This window comes from Enhydra lutris, unplaced genomic scaffold (assembly GCF_002288905.1).
Source record: "Enhydra lutris kenyoni isolate GAN:26980312 unplaced genomic scaffold, ASM228890v2 scaffoldscaffold92, whole genome shotgun sequence".
NCBI classification, from domain to species: Eukaryota; Metazoa; Chordata; class Mammalia; order Carnivora; family Mustelidae; genus Enhydra; species Enhydra lutris.
In genome coordinates, this window is record NW_019154176.1 from 2,811,563 (window position 1) to 2,826,110 (window position 14,548).

General features: G+C 52.4%; 1 protein-coding gene across 4 annotated transcripts in view; it reads right to left on the reverse strand.

Moving 5' to 3' along the window:
• The window catches only part of LOC111162387 (interleukin enhancer binding factor 3), a 30,935-nt gene that overhangs the window by 5,797 nt on the left and 10,590 nt on the right, over positions 1-14,548 (reverse strand). The window contains exons 2-18 of one of the 4 annotated variants that reach the window (XM_022526773.1): positions 13,484-13,582; positions 12,897-13,126; positions 12,564-12,741; positions 10,368-10,515; positions 8,838-8,929; positions 8,353-8,448; positions 7,517-7,628; positions 6,999-7,096; positions 6,319-6,430; positions 6,100-6,210; positions 5,585-5,784; positions 5,040-5,207; positions 4,465-4,590; positions 4,205-4,381; positions 3,955-4,108; positions 3,753-3,806; positions 17-382 (exon numbers count right to left, since the gene is read on the reverse strand). In XM_022526773.1, coding sequence (XP_022382481.1) covers positions 17-382; positions 3,753-3,806; positions 3,955-4,108; positions 4,205-4,381; positions 4,465-4,590; positions 5,040-5,207; positions 5,585-5,784; positions 6,100-6,210; positions 6,319-6,430; positions 6,999-7,096; positions 7,517-7,628; positions 8,353-8,448; positions 8,838-8,929; positions 10,368-10,515; positions 12,564-12,741; positions 12,897-13,126; positions 13,484-13,486 — 2,425 coding nt within the window. In that variant the 5' untranslated portion in view covers positions 13,487-13,582. Of the gene's footprint in view, positions 1-16; positions 383-1,957; positions 3,305-3,752; positions 3,807-3,954; positions 4,109-4,204; positions 4,382-4,464; positions 4,603-5,039; positions 5,208-5,584; positions 5,785-6,099; positions 6,211-6,318; positions 6,431-6,998; positions 7,097-7,516; positions 7,629-8,352; positions 8,449-8,837; positions 8,930-10,367; positions 10,516-12,563; positions 12,742-12,896; positions 13,127-13,483; positions 13,583-14,548 lie in introns of those variants that run through there. The other 3 variants (XM_022526772.1, XM_022526775.1, XM_022526774.1) reach the window with 3 other exon arrangements.

Below are 14,548 nucleotides of genomic sequence, written 5' to 3' on the forward strand. Positions count from 1 at the left end.
CTGGAAGCCAACTCACTGAATTTGCTCTCGTAGCTGTAGTCTGATCCACCCCCGCCCCCGGGGGAGCTGTAGGAGTTCGAGTAGGAGGAGTAGTTGCCTTGTCCATGGTTATAGCCCTTCTGCTTGCCCTGTGGGGGGCCATAGTTGCCGTACTGGCCCTGGCTGTAGGACTGCTGCTGGCCTTGGTGGGACTGGTAGCCCGAGCCGTAGGAGGGCTTCTGCTGGCCCCCATGGGGCTGCTTCTTCCCAGCGTGTTTCGGGGGCACTGGTGAGTTGTAGTTGTCGCCTTGGTAGTAGGAGCCGTAGCCGGAGGAGCCACCACCGCCCCCGCCGCCGCCACCACCGGCATTCCCCGAATGCCCTCCGTTGCTGTAGAACTGACCTAAACAGGAAGGCAGCGGGTCAGGCGGAGGGTGGGGGACACAGGTTGCGGGGGGAGACAGGGAGGGTGGCAGCTGTGGGTCCTGAAGGCTGACCCACAAGCCCGCGGCCCGTGCCGGGGCGGAGGGACAGAGGCAGGAGAGCGAGGAGCTGTGGCTCCAGTCCTTCAAGCAGCCCGGTCTGGATGGGTCCAGCCTTCAGCGCCACTCCCCCAGCAGCTGAGGACAACAACGGATCCTTGCCAAGCAGCGGCAGGACAGCGCACCCACAGCAGCTTTCGCAGCGGATGTCAACATTACAATGAGATGAGCTCTGAGCGCGAGATGACATTCAAGACTAGCTGACTGTTACTCAAATGTCCCCAACGGTGACAGGGAAAGCAAAGCCCCAGAGAAGCAGCTGGCCACCCCCAACATCCCCCCTGCTGTGCTGGGAAGAGGCTCTGCAGTCACAGGCCTGCGGGAACCCCGAGAGATGCTCTCTGACAAGGCCCCGGAAACTGGTGAAATTCCTGGATGAACAGCCGGTCTAACATGGCTCTTGGAGGAGTAAACGGAGAGTCAGTCAAGTGACCTGGGGCATCTCCCCGGTGTGACCTGCGCAAACATAGGACTTAAGGAGTGATTCTCATGGCGGGAAAGGAGGCTGGCTAAGAAGCTGGGGACTGAACATCCAAGCCAGGCCTCCAGCTACAGCCGCAGACGCCCCCCCAGAGGGCCCCTCTGTTCCCAGCACAGCTGCCAGGGGCAGGCAGACCGAGCGTGAATTGACAAGCGTGCAGGGAGGCCGCCACATTCTCAGACCCTGAAACTGAGAATGTCACAGCAAGACCCTCCCTCTGGCCCTACGTGTCGATCCCATCCCACGAGAACAGGTATGTCCGCACCCTGCGCCCACCAGACACTCAGGTGGGCCGATGGGGGATGGGTCAGCTAAGCAAAGGTGGGAGGAAGGGGAGGCCGGGCCACGTGCGGGCTCTCAAGCCCAGCAGAGCAATCCCCAGAGCTCACACGCGGGCAGTGGGGCTCCTGGCTCCTGGAGCAGGTAGGGGGACCTGTGGGCACACCTTTGCTGGTTGGTGCCACCTCTTGTCTACAGACAGCCCGGAGCTACCCCGCTGTGCCCAGGGTGGGCGGGAGGGGGAGGGGACCCTCCCACACAGCCTATCCTTCCTTCCCATGTTTAGCACCAAGGGTTCCCCCGCCTTGTGGGCAGCGTGAATTTGGGAGTCATCGATTGCCTCCCACCAGCGGGAGATGTGCACCCCACACTGCCAGATCTTGGACTGCTGGAACAGTAATTTGGATAAAACTGATCTGTGACATCAGTTTACTCGCTTCAGGCGGCCTCCTCCACCCCTCCACCCGCCCCCATCACAAAGCCAAAACACCAAGGAGAGAGACACGGTCCACAATGCGAGAGCGCACACATGCGAAGGCCTGGCAAGGGGGCTGGAGGACAGGAGGTCCGCCTCAGACCCCCTCTCAGAACCCCGCCACCTCAGCCGCCCCACGGCCTGAACTGAGCACCTCAGCGCCCCTCCTCAAGCACAGGAATGAATGAAGACGCCAAGTACTGAGGACTTGTTACTTTAACATGTATTGATTAAAAAAAAATAAAGGGAAGGAGAAGTTTTCAACGTCATTTCAGGATAACTATTTCCTGGTATAAAAAGACATTATTCTCAAACAATAACGTTCTAAAAAAAAAAATACATCATGCAAAGTTTTAAAAAGTTTCACTGAATGTTTCAAACCTCTGGGAACAAATTATATAGTAACCGTTTTGACCATTTTTTGCCTGAAGAAACGCAAAATCTTGCAAGTCAACGCAAAGACAGGCTTTGCCGCACAGGACTGCTGCTGACCAGAGCCCAACAGTGCTCTTTCCAGAAGGGCCTGCCACTGGGAAAAGTTAGAAACCCCAGCCTGCACCCTAAGGTGAGAGGGCAGAAGATTCCAGGCCTTCTGGAATCTATCATAGCTGCACACCCAGCAGCACGGACCCTGTGAGGCCGGCTCCTCACTGGAGAATTGGGCTATGTATTAAGTCTTTCTGCTTAATTATTTTAAAGCCCACTACAACAAATAAACTCTAGAATCCCATGCATTTGCAGCTGTGACTAGGACTTGCAAAATTCCACGTTCTCTCTCCCTTAAAGCCTGTCTGTTTCCTGCACTAATAATGGAAGCACAGTTTTGATACCTTTGAGAGTTCACCTCTAACTAAACCAGCCACAAAATACCGCACCCCCAAACAAGAACCCACCAGAGCATTTACAAAAGGCGGGAGAGATTAACTTAGCACAATGTACAATTCTCAATGTTCCCAACGTTTTACAAGCTTATTTAAAAAAAGGAAGGAAAAAAAAAAAAAAAACAGTTGCTCTGGATTCAGATGTGATAAAATCGTTTTCATTACTGTCAAAGGCATCAACCAGATGTGGGAATTTGTTAAAAGGTTAAAAATTCATACAAAACCTGCTGTAAATTAAGACAAAGGTAGATTAAAATGCATCATTATCTGTCTCTTAAATAAAGTAATGCTTTCCATAAAAAGCAAAGGTGGGCTTTTGCCTTGATGCTGACCAACGCTGACTCTAGAATTCTGTGCAATTCTGCACAAAACTGCGTTCTCTGAAAATTGCTTTCCACTTATTGTGAACTTCAATATGACCAAGTTCAAAGGCAAATCACGATAAAAACTGCCATTGTCTTAAATTCTGCAGGCTAAGAGTTTCAGACAAGCTGCGGTGACAAGCCACGGTTGAGAAACCCAGTGAAGCACAGGGGCACAGCACGGACACTTTGGGTTTTGGAGTTCGAGAAAATTGGAGTAAAAAGTTGATTTTGTGTGCAATACTTTTAGATGCTCTAGGAAGACCCAAAATCATGATAGCCGTAGCAGTCTGTGAAAAAGTCACCTACAAAAGGGGGAGACAGAGCAGAGAAAAAAAATTAGAATTCTTTTGAAAAATGGCACAGAGCGCCACATTTGAAATTCATGTTTTAGATTTCTCTGCTCCTGTAACCCCCCAATGAAGGCTCCTTCTCAAGACAAGAGCTGTGCACTGTCAGGAAAAGCATCATCACAGGACTGGTGCTTCACATGGCTTAAAGCAGAGAAATTTAAAATTCTGACTCTTAAGGAAATTTCAAGGCACACAAATACGTGTGTCAACATTTAAAGCACAAATTACACTTCTGCAGCACAGGGCAGGAGGACCGTCTGCTCTAATTACTGAGAAAAGCTGTGGGCCACTCCTCAACCTCAGGGAGGCTGCTGCGGGTGGGCTGCCCTCTCCTAACTCAGGCGCGGGAGCTGAGCTGTAGCTTCTCCCCAACCTCAGACAAAGAGAAACACACACTTACTGTAGCCTGCTGTTGCCGAGTTGCCTCCATACCCATAGCTGCCATACCCAGCGCCTGGAAAGGAACACACAGGGTCACGGGGGTGGCAGATAAGTCTGCCCTGCCCCTGCCTCTCCCACCGTCTCAGCCCGAACCCAGGGGCCCCACGTGCTCCAGGGAGCCAGTGGGGTCTGCGGGGACGACACAAGGCCAGGGTCCTCACCAGCGTTCATGTAGCCTCCATGGTTGGCGCCACCAAATCCTCTCCCTCGACCTCGACCTCGGATGTTCCCTCCTCTTCCCCGCCCTCGAAGGTTCGGGGGCGGGGGCACTTCATTGTGCATGGGGCCTCCCATGCCAAACCCAGGGTTATGTGGCTGCAGGGAGAGAACAGAGACGAGCGGCGTTCACCTCCCACTCTGACCACAGGAGAACTCGGGCAAAGGCCAGAGATGGCGAGGCCAACCGCTTACCTTAGCAGCAAATTTCGGTCCCCCCCTGACGGGCACAGGGGCTCTCTTCTTCTTGTTGGCCTCCAGGGCGAGAGGAGCATCAGGGAACAGCTTTTCTAGTGCGGCAAGAGCGGCATATGCTTTTGCCACCTTTTTGTTCGAGCCAGCACCCTGAAATTTCTGTCCATCCACCTCGACCTGGGAAGAACAGACGCATGTCAGGGTGGCCCCGTGCCTCCCCCCGGGGGCAGGAGTTAACTCCTGGGTTGCTGGCTGCTCACCTCCATGACAAAGCGCTTGTCGTGGCTGCCCCCGGTCTCGGAGATGAGCTCATACTTGAGGCCACGCCTCTTTTCGTTAAGTTCCATAACAGGGTTCTTGCCATGCTTGGTCAGGATCGGCCCCTGCTGTTTTACGTTCTCAGGGAAAACAGAAAAGAAAACAAAAAAACTCAGCTAAGGGCTTTCCAGCAGGTGGAGAAGGGCAGCTGCCCCCAGACATGACAGAGGCCCTCCACTCCATCTTCCCTGCTGTCCCTCACTTCCCTCACCTCCCAGCCTTCAGAAGTCATCGGAGGGCGTCCAGCAATGGGACCGCCTCCACCAGCACCCTATCTCTGGGGAATGGCCTGACTTCGGCTGAACACCATCCCACTGCAGCCCCGGGGGCTGGGTCAGCATCAGCAGGGGCCCTCGTGGTGGCGGCTCAAAGGCTCACCCCCAGCTCCCTGTGCAGGCCCCTGTACTGGAAGCTACCCCTGCGGGGGAAGTAATGAGAACCAGCCCACGCTGGTTCACAGGACACAGAGCTGCCCGCGGCATCCCGTCGGGCACGCTGGCCCCCACCACGTGCTCACCTCGGCGGTGGGATCAGAGGGGAAGGCAGTACTGGGGGTCGAAGCAGCTTCCACCACAGGCGGAGGGGCCACCACGGCCGGCTTTGCTTCCGTCTCTTCAGCGGAGTCCTCCCCCTTGCTAGAGTCTCTGCCTTCTGCGCCGGTAGGCAGGCCCATGTCCTGTAACACCTGCCGGAGGGACACCCACGAGACTCCCCAGTTAGGGATGGGGACTCAAGCACCAGGGTCATCTACGCAGACCTCGCCCCATCCCCCGGATCCCGAACCAGCAATCTGAGGCTGCCCCCCACCCCCAAATCCCTGACGCCCAGCTACATTCAGGGACTCTCTGCCTGTCAACCACAATGATGAAGCGATCCTTCCACTTGTGACTTGGAAGACATTTAAAAACTACTCATCTCCGTGTTCACACGCCCTCCCTAAGCCTGGTGTTGTCCATGCTGAGGGTTTCTATTGCCCAGGACTGCTCGAGAGGAGCTCCGAGGCAGAAGCACTTTGCCGCACGGTGAACAAGCACGCGGTGCTTGACCCCTGCCCATGTTTACCTTAACGGCCACGTGCAGCTTGGCAGTCTTCTTGGATGGCCCAGAGGCCTCAAATGAGTTGCCATCCACCTCCACAGACATGGTAAAGATGGGAGCATGGACCGGACCGGTCTGGGAAACCAGCTTATACTGCAATCCCGGCTTCAGCTGGTTGAGTCTCATGAGTGCGTTCATAGCTTGGGGAGGCTCTGCCTTCTCCTCTGCAGAGACAGAACACCAACAGGGTTCCAGACCATCAGTCAGCGCTCCCCGGCTGGTGGGGAGGAATCACCCCGAACCCACTCCTGTGGCACGGCATGGCACGGCACAGCACGGCGGCCTGGACGCCTGCCCTGGCCAAAGCCTCACCCGTGCTGCTCCCAGCATGTCCACCCCACTTGCATTCCAGACCCACACTAGAGTCAGTCAAAGACGGCTGCCATGAGAAAACTAAGGCAAAACGCAAGCATCTCACCACTCTGGGACTCTTAATTGAGCCTGAAGACACACTACGGACCAGAAACAAACACCAGTACCTTTCTTCTGAATCTTCTTCTTCTTTTTGCTGGGAGACTTCTCCTCCCCATCTTCTTCCATCGGGCGTTTCATGGGCGTAATGGCATAGGTGGTGCTGGGGGGGATTTGAACTGAAGGAAGAGATCACAACAGAGAAGGCTGAGACTCCCTCCCGTGCTCCTGCCAGCAGATCACGCCAACACCAGCAGGCTGGGGCCAGGCCCCCGTGGCGAGCTTACCTGTGTAGTCCACTGGGTTTTCATTCTTTGGTTTCTTGGGCATCTTAGAAGGCAGGGGGTCCATACCCAGAACTTTATGGAGCTGGCCAAACGCAGCAAGTCGCAGAGCATGCTGGAGAAGGGGAAGAGGACCTGACTCAGCCGCCCTGTGCTCCCCGCCAAGGTGTGTGTGCTCGCTAATGCCTTCTGGAAGGGGTGGGAGCTGAGGGGATTGCTAACGGTCTCCCTCACAACAGCAAGGGGTCCCCCAACAGCCAGAGGAGGGCCTGACTGCCAGGGCCCAACCTTGCTGTGGGGGAAGGCCTGCCTGTGACCACCCCCCTCAAGAGGAATACAGGAGACCCCAACCTGGGGACTGGTTGCCACACGGAGCCACGTGGTGGGCCTGCAAGGGAAGGACCCTGGAGCAGTGCACACAGTAAATACATCTCCCCGCTGAACTCGGTGTCCAAAAATAGCACTCGAGCAGGCTGAAGGAACAGGAGACAACCACGCGTGGCACCAAGGGAAAGAAGCAGCCCAGGTTGGGGCGCCCTGTATCAGGCACAACCCCTTCTCCTTCGGTCCCCAACCTGAGCCTACAAGTCCAGTGGCTACCCTGAGAATACCCAGTAACGGAACTGGAAGCCAGTGATTACAGACTGGGTAAGGGCTCACGTTGGCAATGGCGATGACTATACCTGCGCACTCTGTGTGATATCTTCCCGTTGCTGTCTGTCTAGATGCCCAATAGCATCAGTGGCTTCTTTTTCACAAGGGTCATAAATGCCAGAACCATCTGAAGGCAGGAAACAAGGAAGATATGCAGAGGATTATCTTTTAGCATCTCGGAAGAGTTGTGCTGGCTGAGGGGACCAGGTGCGTTACCCCCCACGCCCCATCCACACCCAGCTCTGGAAAACACGCTGAGCTCGGTGACCCACTCGGCGTCCAGCCCATGAGAGAAATAATTCACGTGTCTCAGAGCAAGGAGCTCGCGTGGGAGTGGGTCACCACCGCCCTGGATCCGCCCTGAGTCACAGCTGCGGAGCCGGCACAGGGCTGGATATGATGGTGCAAGAGGGGAGTCGCATGCTTCGGCCCTAGGGGGACACGGGGCTGCTGCTGCCCTAACCCGGTCAGGGGAACCGCCAGGAAGTGGCCTCGGGGCCTCAATCCCTGTCCTTTCCCTGCAACCTGCAAAGCACAAGGCCCCAACCTGGCATCACGATCCCCGACGCCAGGCACTCCAGCACTCTCCGCAGGGCCTCGCCGGCACCCATTGGTCTGTTGGCTGTGCCGATGGATTTCTCACAGAGAAGCTCAAGGGGCTGAAAGGCAAGAGGGACAGTTAGCGCCACTGTCCAGGAAGCGATCGGCCGATGCTGAGGAGCTGTCACTGGGTAGGTGTTTTTTGGCGGGGGGGGGGGGGGGGGGGGGGGGGGGGGGGGGGGGGTGTCTAAGCCCTCCAATTTCACAAGTTGGGGGCGTCAAAGCCCTCAAGATCACAAGCTAAGGATGAACCAAAGTCAGGACAACTAGAGCCCGGCTTGGTGACTTTTCCTTAAAAGGATGAACACTGAATCTGTCAGACTATGTGAGCCAAGAGGCAAAGCAGAAACTGTTACCTAGATACTTATAGATTTCTTACACAGCCACTTCAAAATACAAAAACCAATCTTAACTATGGGCTGTTGACAGACAGGCAGCTGGCCAGAACTGGCCTATGGGCCCCACTCTGCTGACCCCCATCCATGAGAAGCTTTAAAAATGCTTCTTCACAGTAAATGTGCTGCCTGGCCAGCGCCCTTCCCTAGGCTGAGCTACGTGTCCACCATGGCGGGCGGTGGGGAGTGGGCATGGACATCCTGGTCTAGCTCTTACCCCTTGCCCGAGGTATGGCACAAAGTAGTTCTCAATAAATGGCTAATAAGGGATGCAGTGGCCACGGCCTAGAGGGCCACTCCAGCCTGGTTACTGTAACATATTCCTGGGATACGGGAGAAGACTCTACACACACAAACCCCAAGTGGCAACAGCTATAAGGTGCCTTACCCATCCTCTGAGGGGACCCCAGGTGGGCACGCGGGTACATAGGTCCCTCAGGACCCGGATGACAATGACACACGACTTCAGCCCGTTGGCTCTGGCCTAGAGAACAAAGTACAGGCTCTTTACACCAAGGAACCTCCCTTAAATACAAGGCAAACATGAAAAACACAAGTCTCAGGGTGCTACTTTGTCAAGGGTAAACGGTGAACGGTCAAGACCATCAAGTGTGTGGTCAGCAGTGGTTTCACCGGGTGGACAAGAACAATGTTACTCTTGGCACAAAGCAGCAGCAGCCCACCTACTCAGTCACAAGCCTCCTTTGGGGACATCAAATTTTTCTAAGCGCGCTCCGTTAGCAACTGCACACCAGCAGGTGCTAAGTTCGGCACAGCGGTCTTCAATGTTACCGAAACTTTATGGTGAAAGTTAGCCAAGTTAAAACTTAGGAATTCTCTACCAAAAGACAAATAGAAGAACAAAATGCAAACCTGGAACCACTTGGCGTGTCGGAGGGACGCCAAGGCAGCAAGGCATTTCTGCCTGTCCAGAACGTCCGGGGGATCGTTGACTGATAGCGTTTCTATTCATGGATGGAATAAGAAGACAAGGTACAGTTTGACCAAGGGGTTTCTGTCAGGTGGAAAGGGGATGTGGCAGCTTCCTAAAGGGCAGCTGAGGCTCCCAGAATCTCAAATCATCTCCACCCTAGACCAGGGAAGGAGAAGCTAGAGTGCATTTAACTCTGCCCTGAGGAAATCGTAAAAATCGGAGGCCCCTCCAAAAAAAAAACAAAAACAAAAACAGAAGTGGGAAGTTACTCTAAAAGGAATAATCCCATGGAGGGGAAGGGGACAGATAGGTGGATCCTATCTTCTAATAGACAATTACCTTGCTTCCTCCCCATGAGCTCCCAATAAATTAGCTATGCTAAAAATTTCAATAGCAAAAATCCCCCCCAAAAAAACAAAACCAAAAAAACAAAAAACAAAAAAAAAAACAAAAAAACCCCCAAAAAATAAAAACAAAGCAAAAACCCCCCAAAAACAAAAACAAAAACACCATAATAGGTGGGGGGAGTGGAAATGAACTCCCTCTCTGCTTCCCACAACGGCCATCCCCTGAGGCATCTGCAGCAAAGGGGACCACCTCCGCCCACCAGGCGGGACTGCCCTAGCCCCAGCCCTTGACAGAGAGAGTCCTGTTGGTCAAAGGTCCAGCGTCCCTAAATCGATAATTGGAATCAGGTATGAGAACCAAAGGTAATCAAAGAATAGCAACAAGGGCGCAAGGTGTGAGCCTCTGCTGCAGCAGAACTGGGGCGCGTCACCGCCGCCCCCCGCGTGTCAGGAGTTTGGATAAGGCCTGCGACCACCCCTCTGCGCTGCGAGAGCTCGGATTAAAAACAGTCTGCACGCAGAAGAGACACCAGAGGGGCCCTTGGTGGCCTCTGAATTACGAAAGCGTTATGAGCCTCTGAGATTTTTGGTTTTGCAAGTCACACGACTGTTTACAACTTTATCCAAAACTCTGTAGCAGCTCTTCGCATTCCAATCCCAGCAGCTGATTAAAGCGGCCCCTGGAAGCGGACGAGCGAGGCGGCCCTCGGTTCTGCTGTGGCACAAGCTGTCTGCACGACTCCAACGTGATGTTCATGCAGAAACCATCTGGTTGTCTTCCAGAATTTACAAGCCATATAAAATCACCAGGGACACACTTTTCCAAGGCCAGAGAACGCTCAACAGAAAAACCAAGTTAACACTGATGAGAACACTCAAGGATTCAGAAAAAAACAAAAAAACGGTGCAATCCTCTAAGAAAAGTGCTACTCACTTTTAGTGCAACTGTTTTGTCAAACTCCCAAGTGCTGAAACTGCACGGGAGACGGGGTCTCAGAGTACAGGTGGTCAAAGCTACACCAACAGCCTTTTACCAAAGCAGTCTAAAACTGAATAGCACGTTTGCCTGGTGAGGGCACACCAAGTTTCCACAGTCCTGCTGGCCTTTCTCAGCCTCCCTACCTCCAGCTAATACTTTCTCCATTTCTTCTCTGACAACGGGAGATGTCAGATGGATGGTCAGGGACAATGGAGGCTCTTTTGTGTTTTTTATCACAATTGCAGCATCGTCAACAGACTGGAGTATTTCGTACTTGTCTTCTGTGACCGCCTACAAAAGAAAATGCAACTTTCAAACACACTTCCTCCCCAAGGCAGGCCATCAACAGCTGTGCCTTGCGGGTTACCCCAGCACACGTGGCAGCTTCTTGGGTGGAGACAGGACAGCGGTGCCTTCATCTAGGGGATCGGGACCTCCCTCCTGCCCACCAGGTCTCTGGCCATTTTCTGGGTACTCCAGAGCCGAGGTCTCTAACTACGCAGAGAAGTCATTTTTCACGGGGAGCTTTACAATGCAACACCTCAGGGTCTGGGAGAAGGAGACGAGGGTGTGAATCCTCATTGTGTCGCGTGGGAGTTGTGTAACTCTGGGCAAGTCACTTCATCTCATTGAGATACTGGTTTCTAATGTGTAAAATGGAATTCGTGACAAGACCTACACCACCAGGCTGCAGGAGGCTTACACCGACACTGTGTGCAAACACAACCCCCAGCACAGAGGAACCCACTGCTAGGAGCGGGGGGCAGCCATCAGTGTGGAAAGAGACGGTGTAATAAGTGATTTGTGTCACAGGACGCATACACAGAAAAGCACATACTTGCTGCTAATGCGTGTGTCTATAAAACAATGTTCACCTGGCTTCTACTTTCTCCTTTATACCAGCTTATGTGCCTTAATCAAGAAAATTCAAACTATATTGGTTTTTGTGAGGGGAAACATAAAGGCACTAACATGTTGAGGAGAGGACAAATGCAGAATGAAGAACCTGGGGTTTTTCTCCGCCTCAGCACCAGGGACCCCCCGGGCTACGGGGACAGCCTCTGCCCTGTGGACACTGAGCAGCCACCTCTGGCCCCCACCCAGCGGAGATCAGCAGCACCCCACTCCCCCTGCCGTGACAACCAAAACTGTCTCCAACTCGCCAAACGTCCTCTGTGAGGGCAAAAATCGCCCCAGTCAAAAACCACTAATCTGAATCAATAAAAATACACTCTATTTGTATCTTTCTTCAAAGACTTTACAAAAGAGAAAAGAAGTCTTTCCTTTGGAAACATTTACAACAACGCAATTTTCATCAACAAATATACTTTTTATAGACATGGATTAAAATTAACATAAAAATGACCACCAAAACAGAAAAGTTAGGGCTTCATCAACCTGAAACCTGGCTCTCCAGAAGTACCTACTGTACTGCATTAGCTCCACACTCAATTCTGACCTCTATCCCAAATCCCAAGTTATCAGGCACATGGGAAAAAGGGGGGGGAAAAAAAAAAAAAAAAAGTCTATGTTTACATTTGAAAATGAACAGTGTCTTTCCCTAAGGAATTCCACTTCTTGGTTTTGTTTTGTTATTCTTCTGCTAATCCTGTTGCTGAATCAAGGGTGAATGTGTCCCAAGGAGGCAGCCAGCACACAGTGGTGACGCATGGAGGTCCTGAAACCCCCGGACCCACAACCGGGGGTCCTGGGATCAACTACTCAGCTCCTCGTACCCCAGTGACATCTCCTGAAATACTCGGACAACAAAATCCTATCTTAAAGGATCATTACGAGGAGGAAACTTATAAACACATATAAATAAATACATATACGTAAGAACACCAACAGCACGCCTGGCCCAGAGTCTAGTATAGTAAATAATAAATGCACAAGAAATGTTGAGGGTATTATTTATGCAACACTTTGGTAATGAAACACATAAGCTGGTTTTTAAAAAGCTCTTGTGTCCAGTTTTGGATCAGGGAGGAAGAGTTAATCATTGTACCTTCTACCCAACCCTCCGCATACTCGCCCATCCACCCCACTGGATGGAGCGCAGACTTAGGGCTCCAGTCCGGTACGGCCCAGCACACAGTAGGCACTGAGTCTTTCCCGGCTGACAGCGCCTGGGCCCATGGAGGTCAGTCAGGCGCCGTCCAGAACCTCAGCAGCCCCGCGGCATCCTGCCGTCACCTCTGGGTCAGGCGTACGCAAGCACGTGCGAGGGGGGCTTTGCAGCGTGCCTCCCAATGCACAGCACAAGTGGGCCTCTCTTCTGTCCCGCCGTCCTCGACAAGCATGACCCGACCCCACCCCGAGGAGGCAGTCACACTCACAGCGAGCTGGATGGCTAGGTTGTCAGCCACCTTGTCCAGGAGGGCGGTCGTGGGCTTCTCCTTACAGAGCAGCACCAGCTCTAAATCCAAGTCCCCCTTGAGCAGCAGGCCCTTTGCCACGAGGCCCACGCGCATCACGCCACGCAGGGTTCTGGTCATGTGCTCCGTCTTCTGCTCCCTGAGGGACACACAATGCATGCTCAGTGAGGGAGTCCACGCAGCCAGAACCCAGAGTCCCTGGAAAGGCTGGAGTTTCTTAGAAAAGGAGATGCTCACTCTGATGCTGGCCAATCTCTCCGAAGGCTCCCCGCCCTCCCGAAACCGCACACGTACCCAGCCCCTTCTTTGGCCTCCTCCTCCGCGGGCACGTCCACATTCTCAGACTCCGCATGCTCGCTGCTGCCTTTCTCCTGTTCGTCTATCCAGTCGGACACGGCCTTGAGCGCCCTCTCTGTGTGCGACACCATGTTCTGGACCGCCTCCAGTTCCTCTTGGGTCGGATAAACAGAAGAATGCTTTGCCATCACATGGCGATCGTCATTCACAAAAATTCGCATTGGACGCTGGAAATGTGAACACTCAGTTTAAAACCTTGCAAAGACACCAAGCCCCCCTCCAGGTATCTTTCAGGCTGCCCGACTCAGAATTCTGCCTTATCACTTGTGTCAGAGTAGGCTGAGAAGCAGGACAACCAGATGGAACAGCTGTTCATTCCGGAGGCAGCTGAGAGGGGCCACACTCAACCTAACCTGAAACATTTGTATGTGTGTCTGTATCTGTATGCATGTGAGCTCTGACACGATGTAGTAGTATTTTGTAATTCAAAAAGTCTAATGAAAAAATAGGAGAATCAAATGCCTTGGGGAAATGCCACATCTCTGAATATCATGAATAAAGAAGTATGATTAAAAAAAACTTACCATCTTTACTTCTTTTTTCTGTAGTGTCTGGAAATCAAATGTTTGCTTATCTTTTCAAATTGTGACAGATTTCCTTGGTGTTATCAATACTTCAACTATCTATAAGATCAGAAAATCTTTTTAGTTTCAAATATTTCATAGATGGATGAATTTTAGCAGCCAGATACTGAACAGGATGAAGGACAGTGGTGCAGCCACAGGAAGGGGCCCTGTTAACCCAGGACACATTTTTATTCCAAGGAGTCACTGCTAAGCTGAGGTACAAACAACTAATTATAAAATCCCATAAAAATGAAAACAGACCGACTTCCCACCCACATCCAGTAAATTTCTATTTCATCTCCTTTCATCTTTTTTTTAATGTAAAATATGCCAGTTTTTACAAATATAGACAAAAAAAAATCAAAAACCCATGAGCCTCCAATAAATGTTCAGCAAACTCTTGGTGCTTGAAGAAGGAAAAGAGAGGGAAGGAGCTCTCGTCTTTGAAGGTAATGAAAAAGACGGAAGGAAAGCAGGAGACAGAAAGCCAGATTCTGTACTAGAAAGGCAAGAACCTTCTGCAACATCAGGTGGACGTGACCGTGGCTCCACGTGGCCACACCTGTGCGTTCCGTTTTGGAGAGGCCGAGAGAACGCAAGTGCGCGACAGAAGCCTCAGGACAAGCACAGCTGTAATTACCATCTTGGGCTCTAAATAACAGGCTGACTACAACCTACTCAGTTCCCACTCTGTGCAAACAGTCTGGTCCACAATGAAATCTTCCAAATGAGTAAACAACAACAACAATATCCATCAGAGTAATACACAACAGAAGAATGCGCACATCCCATCCAACCACACAACAGCCAGCTCCTTCAGTCTTGGTCAGTCACCAGCCAGGGCGGCAGGCCCCACTTGGAAAGGCACACATTTCAAGGACAAACCTGGACGTGATGGACCAAAACAAGAATTTCCCACAATGCTTCAGGACTACCTAACAACCTAACTGCAAATCTGCAGGTTTCAAAGTGGAACTATAAAGCTGAAAGGTGGAATTAGAGGGGGCTACAGACAAGCGGGGG